Source organism: Scophthalmus maximus, chromosome 13 (assembly GCF_022379125.1).
Source record: "Scophthalmus maximus strain ysfricsl-2021 chromosome 13, ASM2237912v1, whole genome shotgun sequence".
NCBI lineage: Eukaryota > Metazoa > Chordata > Actinopteri > Pleuronectiformes > Scophthalmidae > Scophthalmus > Scophthalmus maximus.
In genome coordinates this window covers 8,787,418-8,805,265 of record NC_061527.1, presented here as the reverse complement: position 1 = coordinate 8,805,265, position 17,848 = coordinate 8,787,418, and the positions used below count along the sequence as shown (strand labels likewise).

At 40.7% G+C, this 17,848-nt stretch overlaps 1 protein-coding gene across 2 annotated transcripts in view; it reads right to left on the bottom strand.

The window, feature by feature from the left end:
* kdm4b (lysine (K)-specific demethylase 4B) overlaps positions 1-17,848 on the bottom strand; it is a 38,017-nt gene that overhangs the window by 19,786 nt on the left and 383 nt on the right. For both annotated transcript variants that reach the window (XM_035647253.2, XM_035647254.2), the window contains exons 2-7: positions 15,171-15,612; positions 13,886-14,061; positions 13,082-13,196; positions 12,408-12,601; positions 5,973-6,022; positions 2,228-2,331 (exon numbers count right to left, since the gene is read on the bottom strand). In XM_035647253.2, the coding sequence (XP_035503146.2) occupies positions 2,228-2,331; positions 5,973-6,022; positions 12,408-12,601; positions 13,082-13,196; positions 13,886-14,061; positions 15,171-15,584 (1,053 nt within the window). In that variant the 5' untranslated portion in view covers positions 15,585-15,612. The remainder of the gene's footprint in view (positions 1-2,227; positions 2,332-5,972; positions 6,023-12,407; positions 12,602-13,081; positions 13,197-13,885; positions 14,062-15,170; positions 15,613-17,848) is intronic.

The following is a 17,848-nucleotide window of genomic DNA, read 5'->3' as shown; positions in this document are numbered from 1 at the left end:
TTGCTTACATTTTGTTAAATTGCCATCCATATTCTGTGATTTCCCATCACTATCACCATGAAGAGGGAAGACAATCCCCGGCCACATTTATTGCCCAGTGCAGTGTCAAGTCCAATAAAGACAACTATGCATCTCATTAATGAACTGACTAAATAAAAACAAATCTGGACTCTCAACAAGGGGACTATTAATCTTAATTTTAATTGGCTTGGGAGACAAAAACACTTGTGTCTGAAGGTTTTGTTCAGGCAAAACTATGGTTATTTGTTGCCACATTTTTATTGAACGTTTTATTTTGTATAACTATATTTTGCCTTTTGCTTTTAATGGCAAGGATCAACTGGACTACGAGTACAGAGAGCAATTTGACCTTTACCAGTTTTGTTGTGTGTAGATTTTAGTTTTACACAAATTTTACTTTGTGGTCTCTTAACTCTGATGAATAACCTTTCCACCCTGGCCATTTTGCACACCTAAATGTTCTTCACGCATTCATGTGTTATATATCCTATTGCTGAAAGGATCTGTGGTCTATGCACGCTGCCCATTTAGCTTCTCTTTTTAAATTCATGATGTATGGTTTTTGATTTACCCAATTATTACGTGCACCTATGACTCCCCATTTTCTTATCATTAAAAATGATCTGATCTAATTCTTAATTATATTCTTTTATTACTCAGGAATTTCACGTACACAACAGTTTCCATTAAGGTTTTAAGTACAGACAGGGAGTTCAACTTATCAGTAACAACTTTTCTCTAAACTTTCTGACTTTTGAGCGATTTAATTCAGTCTAACATGACTGCTCCTCCTCTCGAGTGCATTCCCATGAGCTCAGTGTTACTCTGAGAATGTTTAAAAATGCGAGGACAAGTTACGCACATTCTTTTTTAATGTGTTGCCCCAAACCTTAAGCCCTCCTTGTCTGCTGTGGATCTCAACTTCTTTGTGAAGCCTGGATCCAGGCAATCAAGAGACACATCAAGCCAGACAAGGTGACAGACACGGGGGGAGAAACGGGGGGTAGAGGCTGGGAGCGGGATTCAAACTTTCTCAGCTAAAGGCAGTGGTTCATATATCAAACATCCCTTTTTGCTCCTGCAAGAACGGAAGAAGGCGGTTTTATTTTTACACATGAATCGAAAGAGGTACTGTAGGTGTGTAACAAGTAGCATGTTCGCTGTGATAATGACGTCCTGAAGGGGGGAGTGAAAAGATAAATGGGGGGGGCTCTGCTGACAGTGGAGAACTTTGTATGCCTGCTCTGTGCCAGTTTTTTTTCTCATTCAATCTTCAATTAATTTTTTACCAGGTAGAGATTTTTATTGCCTGCCGAATAGAACAAAAACAGCGAGGTGAAAAAAATTCCACTTAATTCCCTATGTCAGACACAAGAGAAGATCATTACTCATGCAGTATCAAAACTACAGCCTCCAGCGGTGGTGGTGTTTGCGCCACAGCTGAGACACTAACCTCCCTTGTGTTGTCATTCATCATTCAAAACAAGCATGTCCCTTCTGTGAATTACACAAAGTCCACTCATGTTACCGGAGAACAGAGGGTATGGAATGTGTAACTTCAATTCCTCCTTCAACCATGCATATTTTCAAGCCCCTTTATTATTTATTATCGATGTCATTGCCAATCAGTGTGCGAAATCATGGACATCACTTTCATCGTGTGTGTTAATGTTACTGTGAAGGTGTACAGATGTAGCTGGGCTAATGTTAAGGAGTACTGGAATCAGTCAGGGAAAAAACTAGCATCCTTTTTCAGTAATTACTATTAACCTGTTTTACATGTAGGTATCAAATAATCATGGCCTGTGCACCGGGAATGATTTTACACTGAAAAAACGTTAATGTTGATGGCCATGATTTTGTCATTTGACAAGAATCTTGTGACCATAAGGTAATGGGTAATAATGAAAAAAAAACTACTTTCAACGGCTTGTTCAGATAAACATTGGAGTCAACAATTGAGTGTGTGGACACAACTGAATGATGAGTGACACTGTGTCAAAGCTGGAAAATGGCTTTACCTTTGTGAACGCATCATGACACATCGAATTCAGAGTAAAGCTAAAGGACAGAAGCTGCTAACTATATAAGACAGACTCTATTTAACTACAACATCCTCTACGGAGACCAGAATGAAAATTCTTTTCTCAGAGCGACCAATAAAATGTCCTTTACTATGATGCAACATGGACTTGTACCCACTCACCCGGTCAAAGGGGATGCTGTATTTCTTTAGGATGGATGGAGATATCAGTGTCATCTTGTGGCGAAGGAAGGCGTCACAGCCTTGGGAACTGCCAGGGAAGAATCCTGCATTGGGTCACAAGGAGAACATGGTGTTCAGGAGCATTTTACTGACTTAAATGAGAGAAACTGAAGTTATCTGAAAAAACTAAACGATGAATGACTGCGCCAACACACCAGAGGCACTGGCAAGGCATGATAAGAAATACATCACCAGCAAATATTGTTTATCAAACAAACAGCTATCTCAAAATGCATCACTTCCTTCAAAAAGATACGTACTATTTTACTTCAAACTAAACTAAAAACGTAGAAAATACAAGAAGCAGATTACAAGATGAGTAATGCCTTCAGATAACATGTTAACAAGTGATGTATTAGTCTGATTACTTCTACTACTCTGGACATGGTGTCTGGTTCACATTTGTATGGTACCTTTTTTTTTTACTAAATTGCACATATTTTCAAATTAGTGATGTTTCGATCAGAAAGCTAATAAATTGTATGATGATGCTTTATGAAAGTTTTGGGCTCTGCTGAAGGCGTTTTAAGTATTGTCATATACACAGGTTTCTTCAGCAGAAATGTACTTCTGTTTACTGATTATTGTTGATCCCACAAACACTAAAAGGAAATCTGGTTTTCCTTTCACATGAGCGTAAATTAATTTATGGCCTAAAGTGTTGCATAATCACGTTACCTCAGTGCATGTAAGTGCATTGTTTGTGAGCCTCCAGGTTGGATTTCAGGGGAAAATCTCATGGCTCGCATTATGGCAAAAAGAAAGACTATAGCACAAAAATGAAACTCGGTGCTGTCACTTGCCTGAAGACGATCTACTTCGCTGCGAAACAACTGTGTACATTTAAATTGTGCGAGACGCAGAGCTAAAACTGAAAGATGAAAGCCGCCGATTGTCTTAACCATGATTGAATTTGTCTGCTGTGTAATTGATCCAAAAACAAAACCCATTGTCTCTGACTGCTCTCCTTTATGCGTTGATGACTCCAAGATCACTACAAGGAAATTCTGCAGTCACAGTACTTTACAGGGCCAATAAAAGTGTGTTTTGCCGCAAATGCGTGACTGTAATTACAACTATTTTCAAGCGTTACCTTTTGGGCTTACAAAACAAACCCTCTGCCTCGAGATCATAATATTCCCCTCTGACATTTTGGGTTTTCAAAGCCACAACTCTCTCTCTCTCTAAAAAGGATCACTTTTGCTCTTGCAGACAATGAAATTCAGATGGCCTCTGCACAATCAAAGCAACAGTTTCTCCTCCGTCACTTACTCCCCCTCTCTGTACTGTCTGTACCCACCAGTGCGTCAAAGGGGGGGGGGGGTTCACCCAAGCATCCACCCAGTTAAACTTTAATGTGACTGACAGTATAATCGGTACCCATTTCATCCTTCATTTTCGTCTGCATTGTTTCAGCCCCTGTTCTACTCTACAAAGCAAGAGAGGCAGAGAGGGCTTCTATTCTCTCATGGGCTGCCTGCTTGTTGGAGCTGATAAAGGTGAATAATGTGCCGACACAGTCCGGGTATTAATCCCCATTAAAATGCAGCTGGCTCTCTGAGCTCTCTGCGGGGTAATATTAACTTAAAGGCTTCATTCTCTCCTTTTGAGTTTGAAAATTAAGTTCCTGCTTCCAGCCTTACACTCCCCACCCCCAAAAAACTCTGAGGCATTGACTGAAATAATGCGGTAATGAGGAGTGATAAGAGCAACGGCTGTCGCTGTGTCAAATGTTTGGAGAGGAGATTTCAAGTAACAAGACCGTAGTTCCAGCCACATTAGGCATTCCTACTACACTCATAACTGTCTTTTTAGGATCTCGTAAACAGTTGGCTGCCCTTGCTGATGGTGGCTTTGATAGGTCAGTGGGTGCTTGTTAAATAACGTTGGCACTGCTTCCCTCCCACTGCCAGCTGCTTAGATAAGAGAGGAAGGCTGCGATCAGACTGTGATTGAAAGCTGAACGCAAGACACGAAGGATGACAACAGATGTCGACTGCGTGTATTTCAAGATTGGCATTTAATCATATCTATCAGGAATTTACCAATCAACTCTGAACGCTTTCATGTCCCTTATCAAATCCATTTTAATTTGACCATCCAACAATCTAATAGAGAATAATCATTGCCATCACAAAAAAATAATTTAACTTGGCGTTAGACGAAAAACGTCCCAAGTCTTAAATTTGACTCAATAATTCAAACTACTATGGCACTATAGCACTTCAGCTACTGAGCAAACATTCGCTTCACTGACTACGAAGTACTTAAAAAGTTTAACTAGAAGATTGGACAACAGAAAGGGACGCAGGAAGAAGAACAACTCTCAGTGACTTGTTAAAAGCAGCTATACTGAATAGAAAAAAGTATCAGTACACCTGACAAAGAATGCATAAATAAAAGCTAAAATCGTATTGATGTTGAGGCATCTTAAATAAGTCTCATTCAATTTATTCTTTAGATCCACCACTACGCTATGGTATAAAAGTCCATTCATAAAGTTCAAACTACAGGACAAATGTTACGTAGTTACATAAGAATACAGTTAATCATACTGTGAATCGTGTGTTAAAAATTCCTTTTGAGCAACTGTCACTTGTCCGTCACATATTGTGCATTAAATATCCCACCCACTCCGGTATAAAAGAGGGATTGCAAGTGACAGGGGCCATGCATTGGTGATTATTGATTTGCGTCAACAGGGACAATCGGTGTCTATTTCATGCAGTTTGGATTGAACAACTCTCCCTCATCGTCCCCACATCTTCTATCTTACTCTGAACAACAAGCAATTCACAAGTTAATCTGCAGTGATCAAAACAGGGAATAGGAGAACGTGTGCGGAAGGGAGGAAAGAAGTAAGAGGAGAGTTGCAAGGAGACATCTTGTGCCAGTGAGGGGGGCAGACGGTCGATGAAACAGTGAAGGCAGAATGACTCAAGACTATCTCACTACAGATCCCATTTAATAGTCAGACATGATTTTTTTTTTAAATTTAAGATAAAGCTCTCATGTCAGAACCGTCCAGCAAAGCAAGTAATGCTCATGTAAACTAGAGGTGCAGTCTGACACATTCATTAAAACTGGTTGTAATGTTTTTGGGTTGAAGCGAGCAGTAGCAGCAGCTAATGCTTGCTCCTCAGCATCATAAACAATCCATCTACAAACTGGCTGGATCACAGTTTTGATTGGACTTCATTAGGTCTCCTCTTTGTGCAGAAGAAAGATTTGAAGCTGCAGGTCTCCGCTCCGCCAGCCTGTCCTCCAAACTCGCCATCAACAAGTAGTGACTGCACACAGTAAGTGCTTCAAGCTGCTCTTCCTTCTCGAGCTCCGTTTTAGCACGGCCAGGTGACTAAAAAATATGTCTTTCTACGTGGCGAGAAAGTGGAATGTTTAAGTTTCTCATCTTCTGGATGTGAGCAAAACATTTTACGACTCTGCACAAAAGGTTGTTTATCATGATTGGCAAAGGGTTCTGAACAGTGTTGAGCATGCTGTGCTTTAAGGGGAATGAGGCAGGGTTTAGCTGAGATCTGATACTTTACTCTCTAGTCTTCTGTGCCAGGGAGAATGGGTAAGTGGGCTAGTGTGTATTCTGTGAATGTGTTAATTGTGCAGCATGTGTATGACTTCAGGGAAATTCCAAAAATATAAATAACTGAACAAATCCCTAGCTCCTCACCTTGTGCCAGCCTCTCCAGCCTCTTGCCGTGCTCAGGTGGGATGGCATACCTGCAAACAGAGGGGATAAAAGGGTGATCAGATCGTTGGCCTGTGACTGGGGCAGCAATCAGCATCAGCAACATCAAAAACAAGCTGTGTCTCACCTTATTCTCTAACCTGTTAATTAAATCAAATCTTCCACTTTCAATATTCTTGCCACTTAAAATACACAACTCCCCCTGGATTGTGCTATTATTCCTCTCATGCAACTTCCAAAGGTTTTGAATAAAGCAGAAGTCACACTAAGCAATGCTCAGAGTCTTCAAATAAAGGTGGAGGCAACCCAACGGTATGTAAAGTCAATGCAAACAGACACAAACTCGAGATAGGCGAGCAGATTGAAGATTAAGACGCCACCATATGAGGTAACAACACTGCACCTGGTGCAAAACATTTGCAGGTTATGGCTCAACATACGCATTATCAGAAATTCCGGGAACACTGCAGTGACATGAAGGCCACTAACATGGGCAAATCGATGTTTGTGTTGAAGATTGAGATAATCAGAACATCAACAGTGTTGGTAAACAAGGACTGTTGAATCACTCCAGCAATTAAATTTGCACAAATACTGAGAGGACACGCCTATGAACATACCTTTGAATTAACACTAACCCATTAGCATGACACACAAGCAGCTGCACAAGGTAACAGCCTTGAGTAGATGCTTAAAACAAGTTATAAAATGAAGGGAAGGAGAAGGGGGAGCAGGACGGCTGGTGGGAAAGATAAAGTGGCAGAACCAGGAGAAATGGCTGTTTTGGGAGTGCTGGGTTATTTTACAGACGTCAGCACTCAAACGTTTTAAGAAATGAAATTTGTACCCATGCTGTACACCTCACCACCCCTCCCTCCCCTCCCCTTATACCACGCCATGCACACACATCATGCACACCAATCACTGTTCCTGTCAGCGTCTGCATGGTGGGAGGAACTAAATGTTTATGTATTCTGTTTTCTATCGAATTTATCTTTTTTTCAGGAGAAATTTGCAGTTCGGTAGGTGTGGAAGTAGAGACAGAAGACAAAGTCCAAGTGTTTGTACTGTTAATGCAATGAGTGGGCAAAGTAGAGTCTGCACGTTACACCAAATATCAGATGCCGCATTTAGAGAGGGATTTTATTTGTAAAACAGAGTGGAGGGATGGATCCAGCAGAGCTCAAATCTATTTGGGAAGTTACTACAATGCTTTTTATTACTTCAATTATTTCCTCTGGGTTGCTTAAGCCTCCAGAGACATAAGGCAATGAACCATGGGTGGGGAGAAAAGGCACTACAATAAACTTCTCCTTGCTTACTCAAGCCTAAACAAGAGTGAGGAGGAGAATCAAAAGGAGAGCAGTAGAAAGAGAGAGCAAAGATTGAGTGATGGTGAGAGGCAACAAGACTTAAGGAGAGAGAAAAAGAACAAACAAGCGCATAAGACACCGAGCGAGATGAAAAAAATAATAACAATGATAATATAGAGAAGGTTAGAGACAAAGATGAGGTCACACAGAGGAGCCAAGACATAGAGCCACACTGCCACCTGTTGGGAAAACCGTAGAACTTCAGAGAGCTGCAGCATCCTTCAGTGTTTCAGTATAATAGCCTGGATTTACACAGCTCTCCAACATCAGAGGCTCTTTAACAAAGTCCTTAATGTAATTTAGGAGCTAGTGACAAGGAACACATGTACTTAAATGAATGTTGCCACTAGTCTATATTACTGGATAAATACATGGTTCATATCCCCCTGCACATTTGTTGTGGCTTTATGACCATTGTCTCTATCTATTTCTCTATATGTGAGCATTATTTTAACATGTGCGTTTTGCACTTTAGGATTGTGGGTAATGACTGAAGTTATGACTTATGAGTTTTAATTTGTCCCGTGGCTCTAAGACAAAGGACAACAAGAGAAAATATGTCAGTCGGAGGTTCACTTTATTGGTCAGAAATAAGTTTGGGTTTTTTCATGTTTTGCTGGTCTTAGTATATCATGGATATGACTCTGTACAGATGAAACTGGTCTCTTCTCATCTCTTTGTTAAGAGAGCAGAAAAGTTTATTTCCTTTAAAAGCATTTTTTGTCAACGGGGAAACATTACTTTGCAGAGTTTTCTGTGTAAATGTGCACACATTTCAGAGCAGCCTTTGCCAGAGAACATCCCTCAGATGATCCCTTTCATCCCAGCATCAAACTAAACAAATCAGCCGATCAGCGTGTCTCCTTGCCTCCCTCCTAAGGCCCCGGTTGCCATGGCAGCAACACGTCTGTCACTCTGGCAGCAGAAACACACGAAACAAAACAGTAAATGAAGGCTTGAAATGTTCCACCTCTTTGCGGAAGAGTATGATTTGTTGATGGTGAGCCTGTGTTGCTAGGAAGGGAAAATTAAGATATTTGTCCGCATCTCTCCACAGGAAAAACTATAATAATTTTTGTTGTACAGACAGAGGGAAGCTCCTGACATCTCACAGGGTCTTTCTAGAAACTTAATAGAGTCTCTATGGGACCTGTAATAGCACCTTTAATTACTGCAAACTCGAAGTCAAGCCCAGCACATCCTCCCCAACAATCAGACTGCAGTTCCCACTCATCTAACGCCATACGCGGATCTTCTGTCCTCCGGTTCTCTCCTCTGGGTTACATTACACGGCCAAAAGCTAGTATATGGCTGGACAGTGTGTAGTCAAAGTCTGAAAACTGTGGCCGATTAGTTACAGGAATAGTCAGTGTTAATTATGTGAATTCCTCGATATTAAATGAAAGCTGTTGTGGATCCAATGTAAATGCCCCCTGATGACGTAGTAGAATTTTTTTTTTGCCAAATCTTCTTGAAAGAGCAATGGCCAATGGGATGAGTCCCACAACTGGGCAACTTCATCACGACCATAACTTTATCCCTTACTCTCTGATATTCAACAATGGCTGTCGCCAGTCAAACACTACAAAGTACACCTTCACATGAGAAACAGTTCAAAACAGCTGGACTACAGAAGAGGCTAAAGACTGATGGATTCATTAAAAATTCTTCCATTTCCCTGAAGTTGCAGCTGGGCTACGCTTCCAAATATGCCTTTAAATTCTCTTTCGTCAGCCTCTCCCTACCTTCACCTCACATGTTCTGAGGCGAATCATTCATCTGACTGCAGATCTACTGCTGTGTGTGTGTGTGTGTGTGTGTGTGTGTGTGTGTGTGTGTGTGTGTGTGTGTGTGTGTGTGTGTGTGTGTGTGTGTGTGTGTGTGTGTGTGTGTGTGTGTGTGTGTGTGTGTGTGTGTGTGTGTGATTTAAGAGCCTGTAATTACCACACACAAATATAAATGATTCAATTTCAGAGGAATAAATGAGAGAGAGAGAGAGACAGAGAGAGAGAGAGACAAAGGGAGAAAAAAAACAGGCAAGAGAATTTGACAAAAGCAAGGAAAGAGGGAAAAAATGTAACATGTTTATGAATGGAAAACAAATGTTGGGCATCTATCCATCTGGGAGTTAATTAGTCTTAGAAGATGACAGACAACGGGGGGCAAACTAAATGGAAATACAAAGAGAAATAAAGTAAGGCACAGAGCAGAGGATTCGGAACATATAGACGTGTAAGTCCCGCCCCCACAGTCTCTGTATGAATGTGTGGGTTCTCAGCTTAGATGTACGGAGTAGAGAGCAGAAACTCAGTCGTCTTTTGTGTTTGACAAATTCTAGCAAAAATTACTGATGATAAAACACATTAGGAGCTGCATTGAATGCACAGAGACAGGGGAACATCCTCATTAGACAAGCCAATTTGGAAAACACCGGTGTCAGCAAGTTGATGAGAATTAAAAAGTCCAATGAATAGCTGCCTTCTGCATATATGCCACAGAGAAATTTATGAGCTTAATGAAGTTAAAATTAATGAACGCACTTGAGGCGAGCATCTCTTAAGACACGTTGCAAATACACACTCAGTCAGACTATGCTGCCAAAGAATTAGGACAGAAAGCAGAAAGAATCTTGTTTAAAAATAGATTTTTTTAAATAGATATAAATAATGTGAAGGAACTTTCTGCAGTAGAATAGTTTGTGATAAAGTATATGTGTTTATGTATCATACATTTATTCATGGTTTGAAATTGTTTACATTTTCTTTCATCAATTCATTTTCTCCTGAAAAATGTATGTTCATTCTTAAATCAAATCTGCTTAATGTTTATAGGTGTGGAGAGTATGTGTGTATATATCTATATATATATATATAGATATATATATATCTATATATATATATCTATCTCATTTTTTTCCCCACTGTCCTTAGCTGAGTCCTGTCAGTTTTATTTGTGTTGTCCAACATCCTAAATTTGCTTCAAATAGCTGTCATCATCAGAAGACGAAAGACTTCTCAAGAATTTATTGCTTTGAATTTACTTAACATTTTGTCAAGAGGCCTTTTACAAAGCACCACTTTTAGTTTAGGGGTGTTGAAAGCGTTAACTATGAACCACAACATTTCTAATACAATGTCCAGACAAAATATTTAAAAAGGAGACATTTGCAGGGGGAAAAAATCTGCAATTGAAAGGCCGCGGAGGCTCTGATTCTTCTTAAAAGAGTACTTCTCTGATTTGGTATTGCACTAACATAACATCATCAAACTCCATTCTCAAAAAAAAGGATCAAAATTGATGCAGCAGAACCAGAGATAGTCTTTTTAAATTCCACACATCCATCTTCCTTGTCAAAATGTGGCACCGACATCACTCACAACAGACCTTGAACATCAGATCAGTGAGAGATTTGAGTATCTTACACAGGTAGCAGCTAATGTAGCCTGGAACTTTTCGCCTCAAGCAGAGATTTTAAAAAATTAATTTAAAAAAAGCAACTACAGAGGTCCAGTAAGCTCACTTCTTTCTGACTTCACACCGTATTACAACTGTTTTCCACATACTCTGCAGTAGAGCTCCTCAAGGCCCATGAACAGACTCTGATGTGTATATTCAGTGCCCTTTATATTACTTTACTGATGCTGGACAAAATGAATTTGTCCGGTACATCATTGATGAGTTGTTGAATTGTCCATGAGCATGACAGTAACACCCAGCTTGTCTGCCAATGTAGCACTGCATCAGTTAAACATCTGACCTGAGTGGTGGTTCAACAACAACAACAACTATGGCCAGAGAAGAAAGTATAAGACAGGACTAAACCAGTACTGATTTCTACAAGCATGGTACTGTCACCACTGCTCTGCCTGTTAAACAGCAGCCTATGAATCCCAGCTTGATGGATGTAGTTTTTATCTACACACCCACATAGTGTTTGTTTGACGGTGAGCTGTAATGATCCAGAGCCACCGTCAGTGAGAGGTGTGAAAACGAGACAGGTAGATGGTTTTAATGAGATCACATCGCAGCGCAGGAACTGGTGTATCACCCACAAACATGCGCACAGACACACAGTGGAGAGGGGGAAAGGGGGAGCATACTGTGACAAAAATGAAGACAGGTGAGAGTACGAAAACAGAGAATAAAAGCGTGTATACACACACACACACACACACACACACACACACACACACACACACACACACACACACACACACACACACACACACACACACACACACACACACACACACACACACACACACACACACACACACACACACACACACACACACACACACACACACACACACACACACACACAACAGGGAAAGGGAAAGAGAGGAAGGGAAAGCATGCACACACAAAAGGAAAAAATCAACGGGCAGACAAGGAAAAAAAGAAATATGTTTCTCGGGGTGACAGGGACCCCCAGTGATGAGTGACAGAAAGACAAAAGAAAATGTTAAAAAATGATGCACATAATAGAGAGCCAGCAAAATATTAGTTCAAATCCCTAAACCAGCTGTTGCGAGTCCAACATTATTAACATTACAAGAATTTACTGCACAAGTTTGAGCACAAATTATAATGATTTGAGGAGAAAGCAACAGAGCAAAACATTGGTAAACAATCCTTAAACAATGTGACAAGAAATGGCAAAGGAGGAAAAGATGAACCCAACTGAATATTAGAATTATTCATGAAGCGTTGGTCCTAATATCTAAAGGTCAAAACAATGTTGTAAGACAAACTAATGTCAAACACGATCAAAAAGTTTACTCGCCGAATAACGGATGGTGAAATAGGACTGTGAGATGGCATAGTGTAACGAGAACAACTATATATACACACACACACACACACACACACACACACACACACACACACACACACACACACACACACACACACACACACACACACACACACACACACACACACACACACACACACACACACACACACACACACACACACACACACACACACACACACACACACGAAAAGCTTCAAGAGAATAATCAAATAAAATGTGACTGACCAGGATTTGGACTGTCCAAAGTGCAAGTAGTTGATGCTGTAGAGGTCCATGTCCTCAGTGTGCCAGGCAAATGTGGTCTTCCACATGCCAAAATACATATATGGAGTGTTGACGCCCTCGATAACGATGCCACACTCCTGCTCCACCATATCCAGCAGCGTGTTGAGACGGCCGATATTCCACTCTTGGATGTCCTGGTAAAAAAAACATGAAAGGCCCATCAAAGACTTCACCACCAGATGTTGCTGTAGTCAAACAAAAAGCAATAATATCTCCTCCACAAGGTCATAATGTTACACCATTTGGAGCAGAAAGCTTTCCCATACTAGCAGCAAGTCAGAATATTCAATTCATCTTATAGTAAGTGCACAATATTTAAAATTTAAAATTATCAATTCATCAATATATTTCATATATGGATCCCTGTAGTGGATGAATTAAGCACAGGCTGTATTTTGGATTAAGTTCTCATATTATCCAATAATATTGGTAACCAGCAATACAGGTGAGTTGCTAAAACACAGTTAAAAACATGATATATAATTCCTGAGTGTTTTGTATCCTTTATTTCACTGAGTGTGATCAATGACCTTAATAAAAAGGTGTGAAGAAAAACAAGTAGGGCAAGCATATCAGCCTTAACCAATGAGCACTAACACACAAACCCCTCTCACCTCATCGTAGATGGAACCACTGACATCTGCACCATAAATGGGTGACACAAATGTCAAGTTTTTCCAGTATTTCCTCTCTAGGTCGTCGAAGTCTTTGTGGCGAGGTGTACAGTACCTAAAAACAGAGCAGGGCCAGATGTAACGTCGACGGTGAAGAGAGGTGGCCTTTCAGTACACCATCATCTTGGCATCCATCAATTACCTAGACTGTGGCCAGTTTCATAATGATCCAAAAAAACTTTTACATTTCTCATATCAACATAGAAGTCCTCTAACTTCATGATTTGTGCAGTTGCTCTTTTCCCAACTGTGACTCCCCATCTCTGTCATACATGTTCGCATTTTTACATGAATCAGAAGACATCTCATTTAAGACAATATTGTCTTCAACGCATCATCATCAAATGTTGATATAATTCTGTTGCAGGTCAGACAGCACACAAACAAGTTTGTTGTTGTCGAAGGAGATCCACGCCAATCACTGAAAAAATTCTAAGATTCTAGGCTTTTGAATTTTTTTTTTTACAATGAATTTGCACATTATTAATATTTGTCGAACCTGTATACAGTCCAATGCAAGCTTTCATGTCAGCGATGGAATTTTGCTGAGCGATATTGCGCTTTTTATTATTCTGAACACGAAGGTTTCACTTCAGACATGTACAGTGTGTGTGTTGTTGTGTCTAAGAAAACCATTAGCATTGTAATATATAAAATTTGACTACCTGTGAACAAACTGCTTTAGAGTGACATCTTCAAGCAAAAAAGAATGAGCATTTATAACTGGACTGAGCGCCGACTTACTTCTTGCTGTTGGCCAGCTTGCGGTACTCGCTCACAGTCATTGATTTCTTCTGGATGTTGTATTGGGTGAACAGACCCGACTGACCCGTCACCACCTGCATGATGGGAGCTGGGATCACCATGTCCTCGATGGTGTCGTAGGATTTCCGCGGCTTCCAGCCCTCCGGGGGAATCACCTGTTAAAGTGAGCAGATGGTTAGCATCACAAGCAGTTAGCTGACATTCAAACTGAGAGGTTTACAGTGACTTCATCAAAGGTCATCAAAGAAAATGTTTTATATTCCATAGGGATATTAACAACCACCTAAAATTCAAATGTTTTGGGCATGTAGAATTCTCTAATTCAACAGGATATTATCAAAATTCAATGTTATTCCGCTGTATTCTTTAAACAATCAATGATCAGTACTGATTACAAATACTATTGATCTATAATCTATCTATTAATTATTTGACTGAACATTCATTCATGAAAACTTGATATGTCAAATATTTGCTAATTTCAGCTTCTAAAATGTCAAGACATGCTTGTTTTTAATTTTTAATATTACTAGTGTGCGTTCACAACCTGCTTGTTGTCTCATTAGTAGTTCAATATTTGTTAAGTCATTAAGTCATAATAATTATCTAATGATCACGTCACCACTGGCTGAATGACAACGTAGCGGTGCATACGTTCATTGTTCCACCTGTCGATAATCCTCATATATCCGGCTTGGGTGGGGATAAAACAGTAAACAAATCAGCGCTGCCTTTCTGTGGCTGCATCTGAAACAAAGCACTCTGTGATGTTTTCACTGACTGTGCATAGCTGCAGCATACTGCTGTGAAATGCTGCTATGATGATGATGATGATGATGATGATGAAGTCGGTTACATGGATGTATCACCTCAACCATGACCAACTGTTGTTTAATGTTTCCCTTATTATGTTTCTCAAGATATGCTCATTCAAAACACTTCCACATTGCACTTCCTTGGGCTCTCAACCACTCACACCTCAAGTTTGAAATTGATCAGATGGGTGGTTTTTGAGAAAATCAATGGACAGACAGACAAGAGATTTGAGAGTTGTATAAATAATAATAAATTGTGTTTTCAATAGTTTTCTGATCGTTTTAGACAATGACTCACTTTAGAGAGAGACTTGAATGTGCAAAAATATGCATGAATGGACAGAAGCTGCTGATGTCAAAGGTATAAATGATACCTTACTTACAGGACTATCCAAATATTTAAGTGTATGTACAATATACAATACACTACATGCGTGTTTTGACCTCACCTTTGCGAGGCCAGCACGGTGAGCTCCCTGGCTCTCCATGTAGACGATGTATTTGGCGAAGTCTTTAAACTCTTCCATGGTGGGCCGGAAGGTCATGATCTTGCAGCTGGGGTTCTTGGCACTGACTGGTGGCAGTGGTTGCGGCAGAGGGGTCGGGGGCAGCTCGGAACCTGGAACAAGTCCTGGGGCCATCTCTGGGTCAGAAGGCTGGGCTGGGGTGGGATCTGGAGCAGCATCGTATTCTGAGGACACCGCTGTGTGGGGGGTTTCAGCTATTGCTGGCTCCTGGGTGGGAATCTGGTCTTGGGTGGAACTAGAGCTGAGGGCGGGTGGTGAGGCTGGGGCCGGGTCTGGGGATGAGGCTGGGACAGGGTGAGGAGCCGGCACCGTGTCCATGGGCATGTCGGTAGCCATTAAGGTCGTTGACGTGTCGCAGGTGAACCTGGACGAGAGAACATGGGAAATCAGGAGATATTCAATTTCAAAGGACATTTTTGCAAACTTAACTTGCGAACAGCTACAAGGTGTACAACACGTCAGAAACGTTAAGGAATCTAGAATTTGTTTTGAGTAGAGTAAATTGGAACATGACCACATGATATGAGTGGCGTCTTGGTGTCGGTGGTTTCAAAATAGTCATAATGACAATGATACTCTGTGAAATGCTGATGGCCTTTTTTATTCAAATATCAACATGAACTGGGGGAAAATCCGAAAATAAATGTGAAGATAGGCCATATTAAATACCACCCGTTAAAAAAACAGAGACAAGGCACTTACTTTGTAGCTAACTGCTTCTACTATGCCCATGGCAATTTGTTTTTAGCAGAAGTACTTAAACAACAAATAAATTATGTTTGTTTTCTCTTATCTCACTCACAACTGCCCCACACCCTTTCTCTAACTTAAGGTCCAACAAAGCCCAAAACACCAGCACAAACGGTAGAACAAAAATCTTGATACTACTGGCAACTTATGTTGGACTTATGTGGCTGACTGTTGCATGCTTGAGGCTTCTGATTGAACAAACAGCAGTGTCGGTGCAACAAGGACAGCTCCAAGGACAACTGAAAGAACTAAGAACTACAGCAGAGACCTATAACTACGAACCAGGATCTTACGCACTGAAGGAATGATACCATCCTTTGACAGAAAAACCGTCATCAGTCTTGTCGGTCAACTCTCCTCTCATCAGGTGATCAGATTCTGTTAGTCTGCGGTTGTGACTCTGCTCTGCTGCTGAACAGAGCAGTCACTTTCACTTTCACTGTGGTCCTGAACACCCTTCAACACCGACTACTGCAGCGACCCAACTTCTGAGCAGTCGACCGGAGGAGACTTGACTTTTCAGTGAACGGGCCTAAAACTGAGCGTTTTCAGACTTTTGTCTCGGTTGCATTGAAAAATATATTCGTCTCATAGTTACAGGAGTCACAATAAACTAACATAATAATTAGCAATTTTATATTTTTTTTATATAGTGATTGCAATTAACCGTGTATTTTCTCAATTAGTTGCTTGGTCCATGAAAGGGTGAAAAAAGGTTGATCAAAATATTCACATTTAAGAAAGTGAAATCATAGAATTTAGACTTTTTTTCATAAAAACTACTTGAGCCGCTAAATCCATTATCAAAACAGTCGCTCATTAATTCAGTGGTCGGTTACTAACATTAAGACGATTATGAGTGTCTCCATAATGCAAACAGCCCCCAGACAGATGACAAGAAGTCATCTGTTTTAAGATCGACTTGGCACTATCATCTGTGCACAAGTCACACAAACAAACTATCCACAACTTATCAAATGGTGTCCCCACATGTAATAATGTGCAACAATAAAAAAAAATTATCACAGCTGATTGCTATAGTCTCACTGCATGTATTTCTTTCTGTTTTACATCACATCCATTGATTTGATTTGTTTCCCTTATGTTGTGAACTTTCCCTTTCAACACATCCCACACATTTGCCTCTCACTGTGTGACAACACAGATGTAAATGTGGGCTTCACACTGGAACTGAGCCCATGAGAGTGGTTGTCATTCAGCAAGGCATTTGCATCATACACAAACGGGCCTGTTGAGCAGGAAACATGGTGCGAGTTCACAACAAACTCATTTTTTAAAAAAAGAAAGAAGCTCAGCCCATTGAACCACAACACTCGGGAAAAAAAGTGTCTCCCAGAACTGGCTGGTAACACAACCGATCGAACTAACAATGTAAAATGCGTTTGTACTTCCTCAACTGTTCATCACACAGACAAAATGTTACCGTAATGCTTATTAAAATAACTGAATGATAAGTGGGCCCCCTCGCTCGGGAACTAATCAGTGAGAGGAAGGCCACATGACCCCCAGCTGTCCAACCACAACAAAAAGGGGCCTACACAGACGCTTTAACTCCACCTGGGCCCCAAGCTTGTCTCGATTCTGCAGCCCTGCTATTGAGGACTGTGATATTAATCCACATAAACGGCGTTTGTTAACGATAGTTCATTTGTTTCAGGCTGGCTGAGAGTAAAACGACGCTGCTTCACCTACAGGCTGCTGCTGCTGCTGCTGCTGCTAAGGGCGACGGTAGCTCTGCACAAGCAACACTGTTAGCATTTGATCTCAAATGACAGGGAACTTTAAAATAAAGCACATATCTGGGGTCACACTCACGTGAACCGTCAATG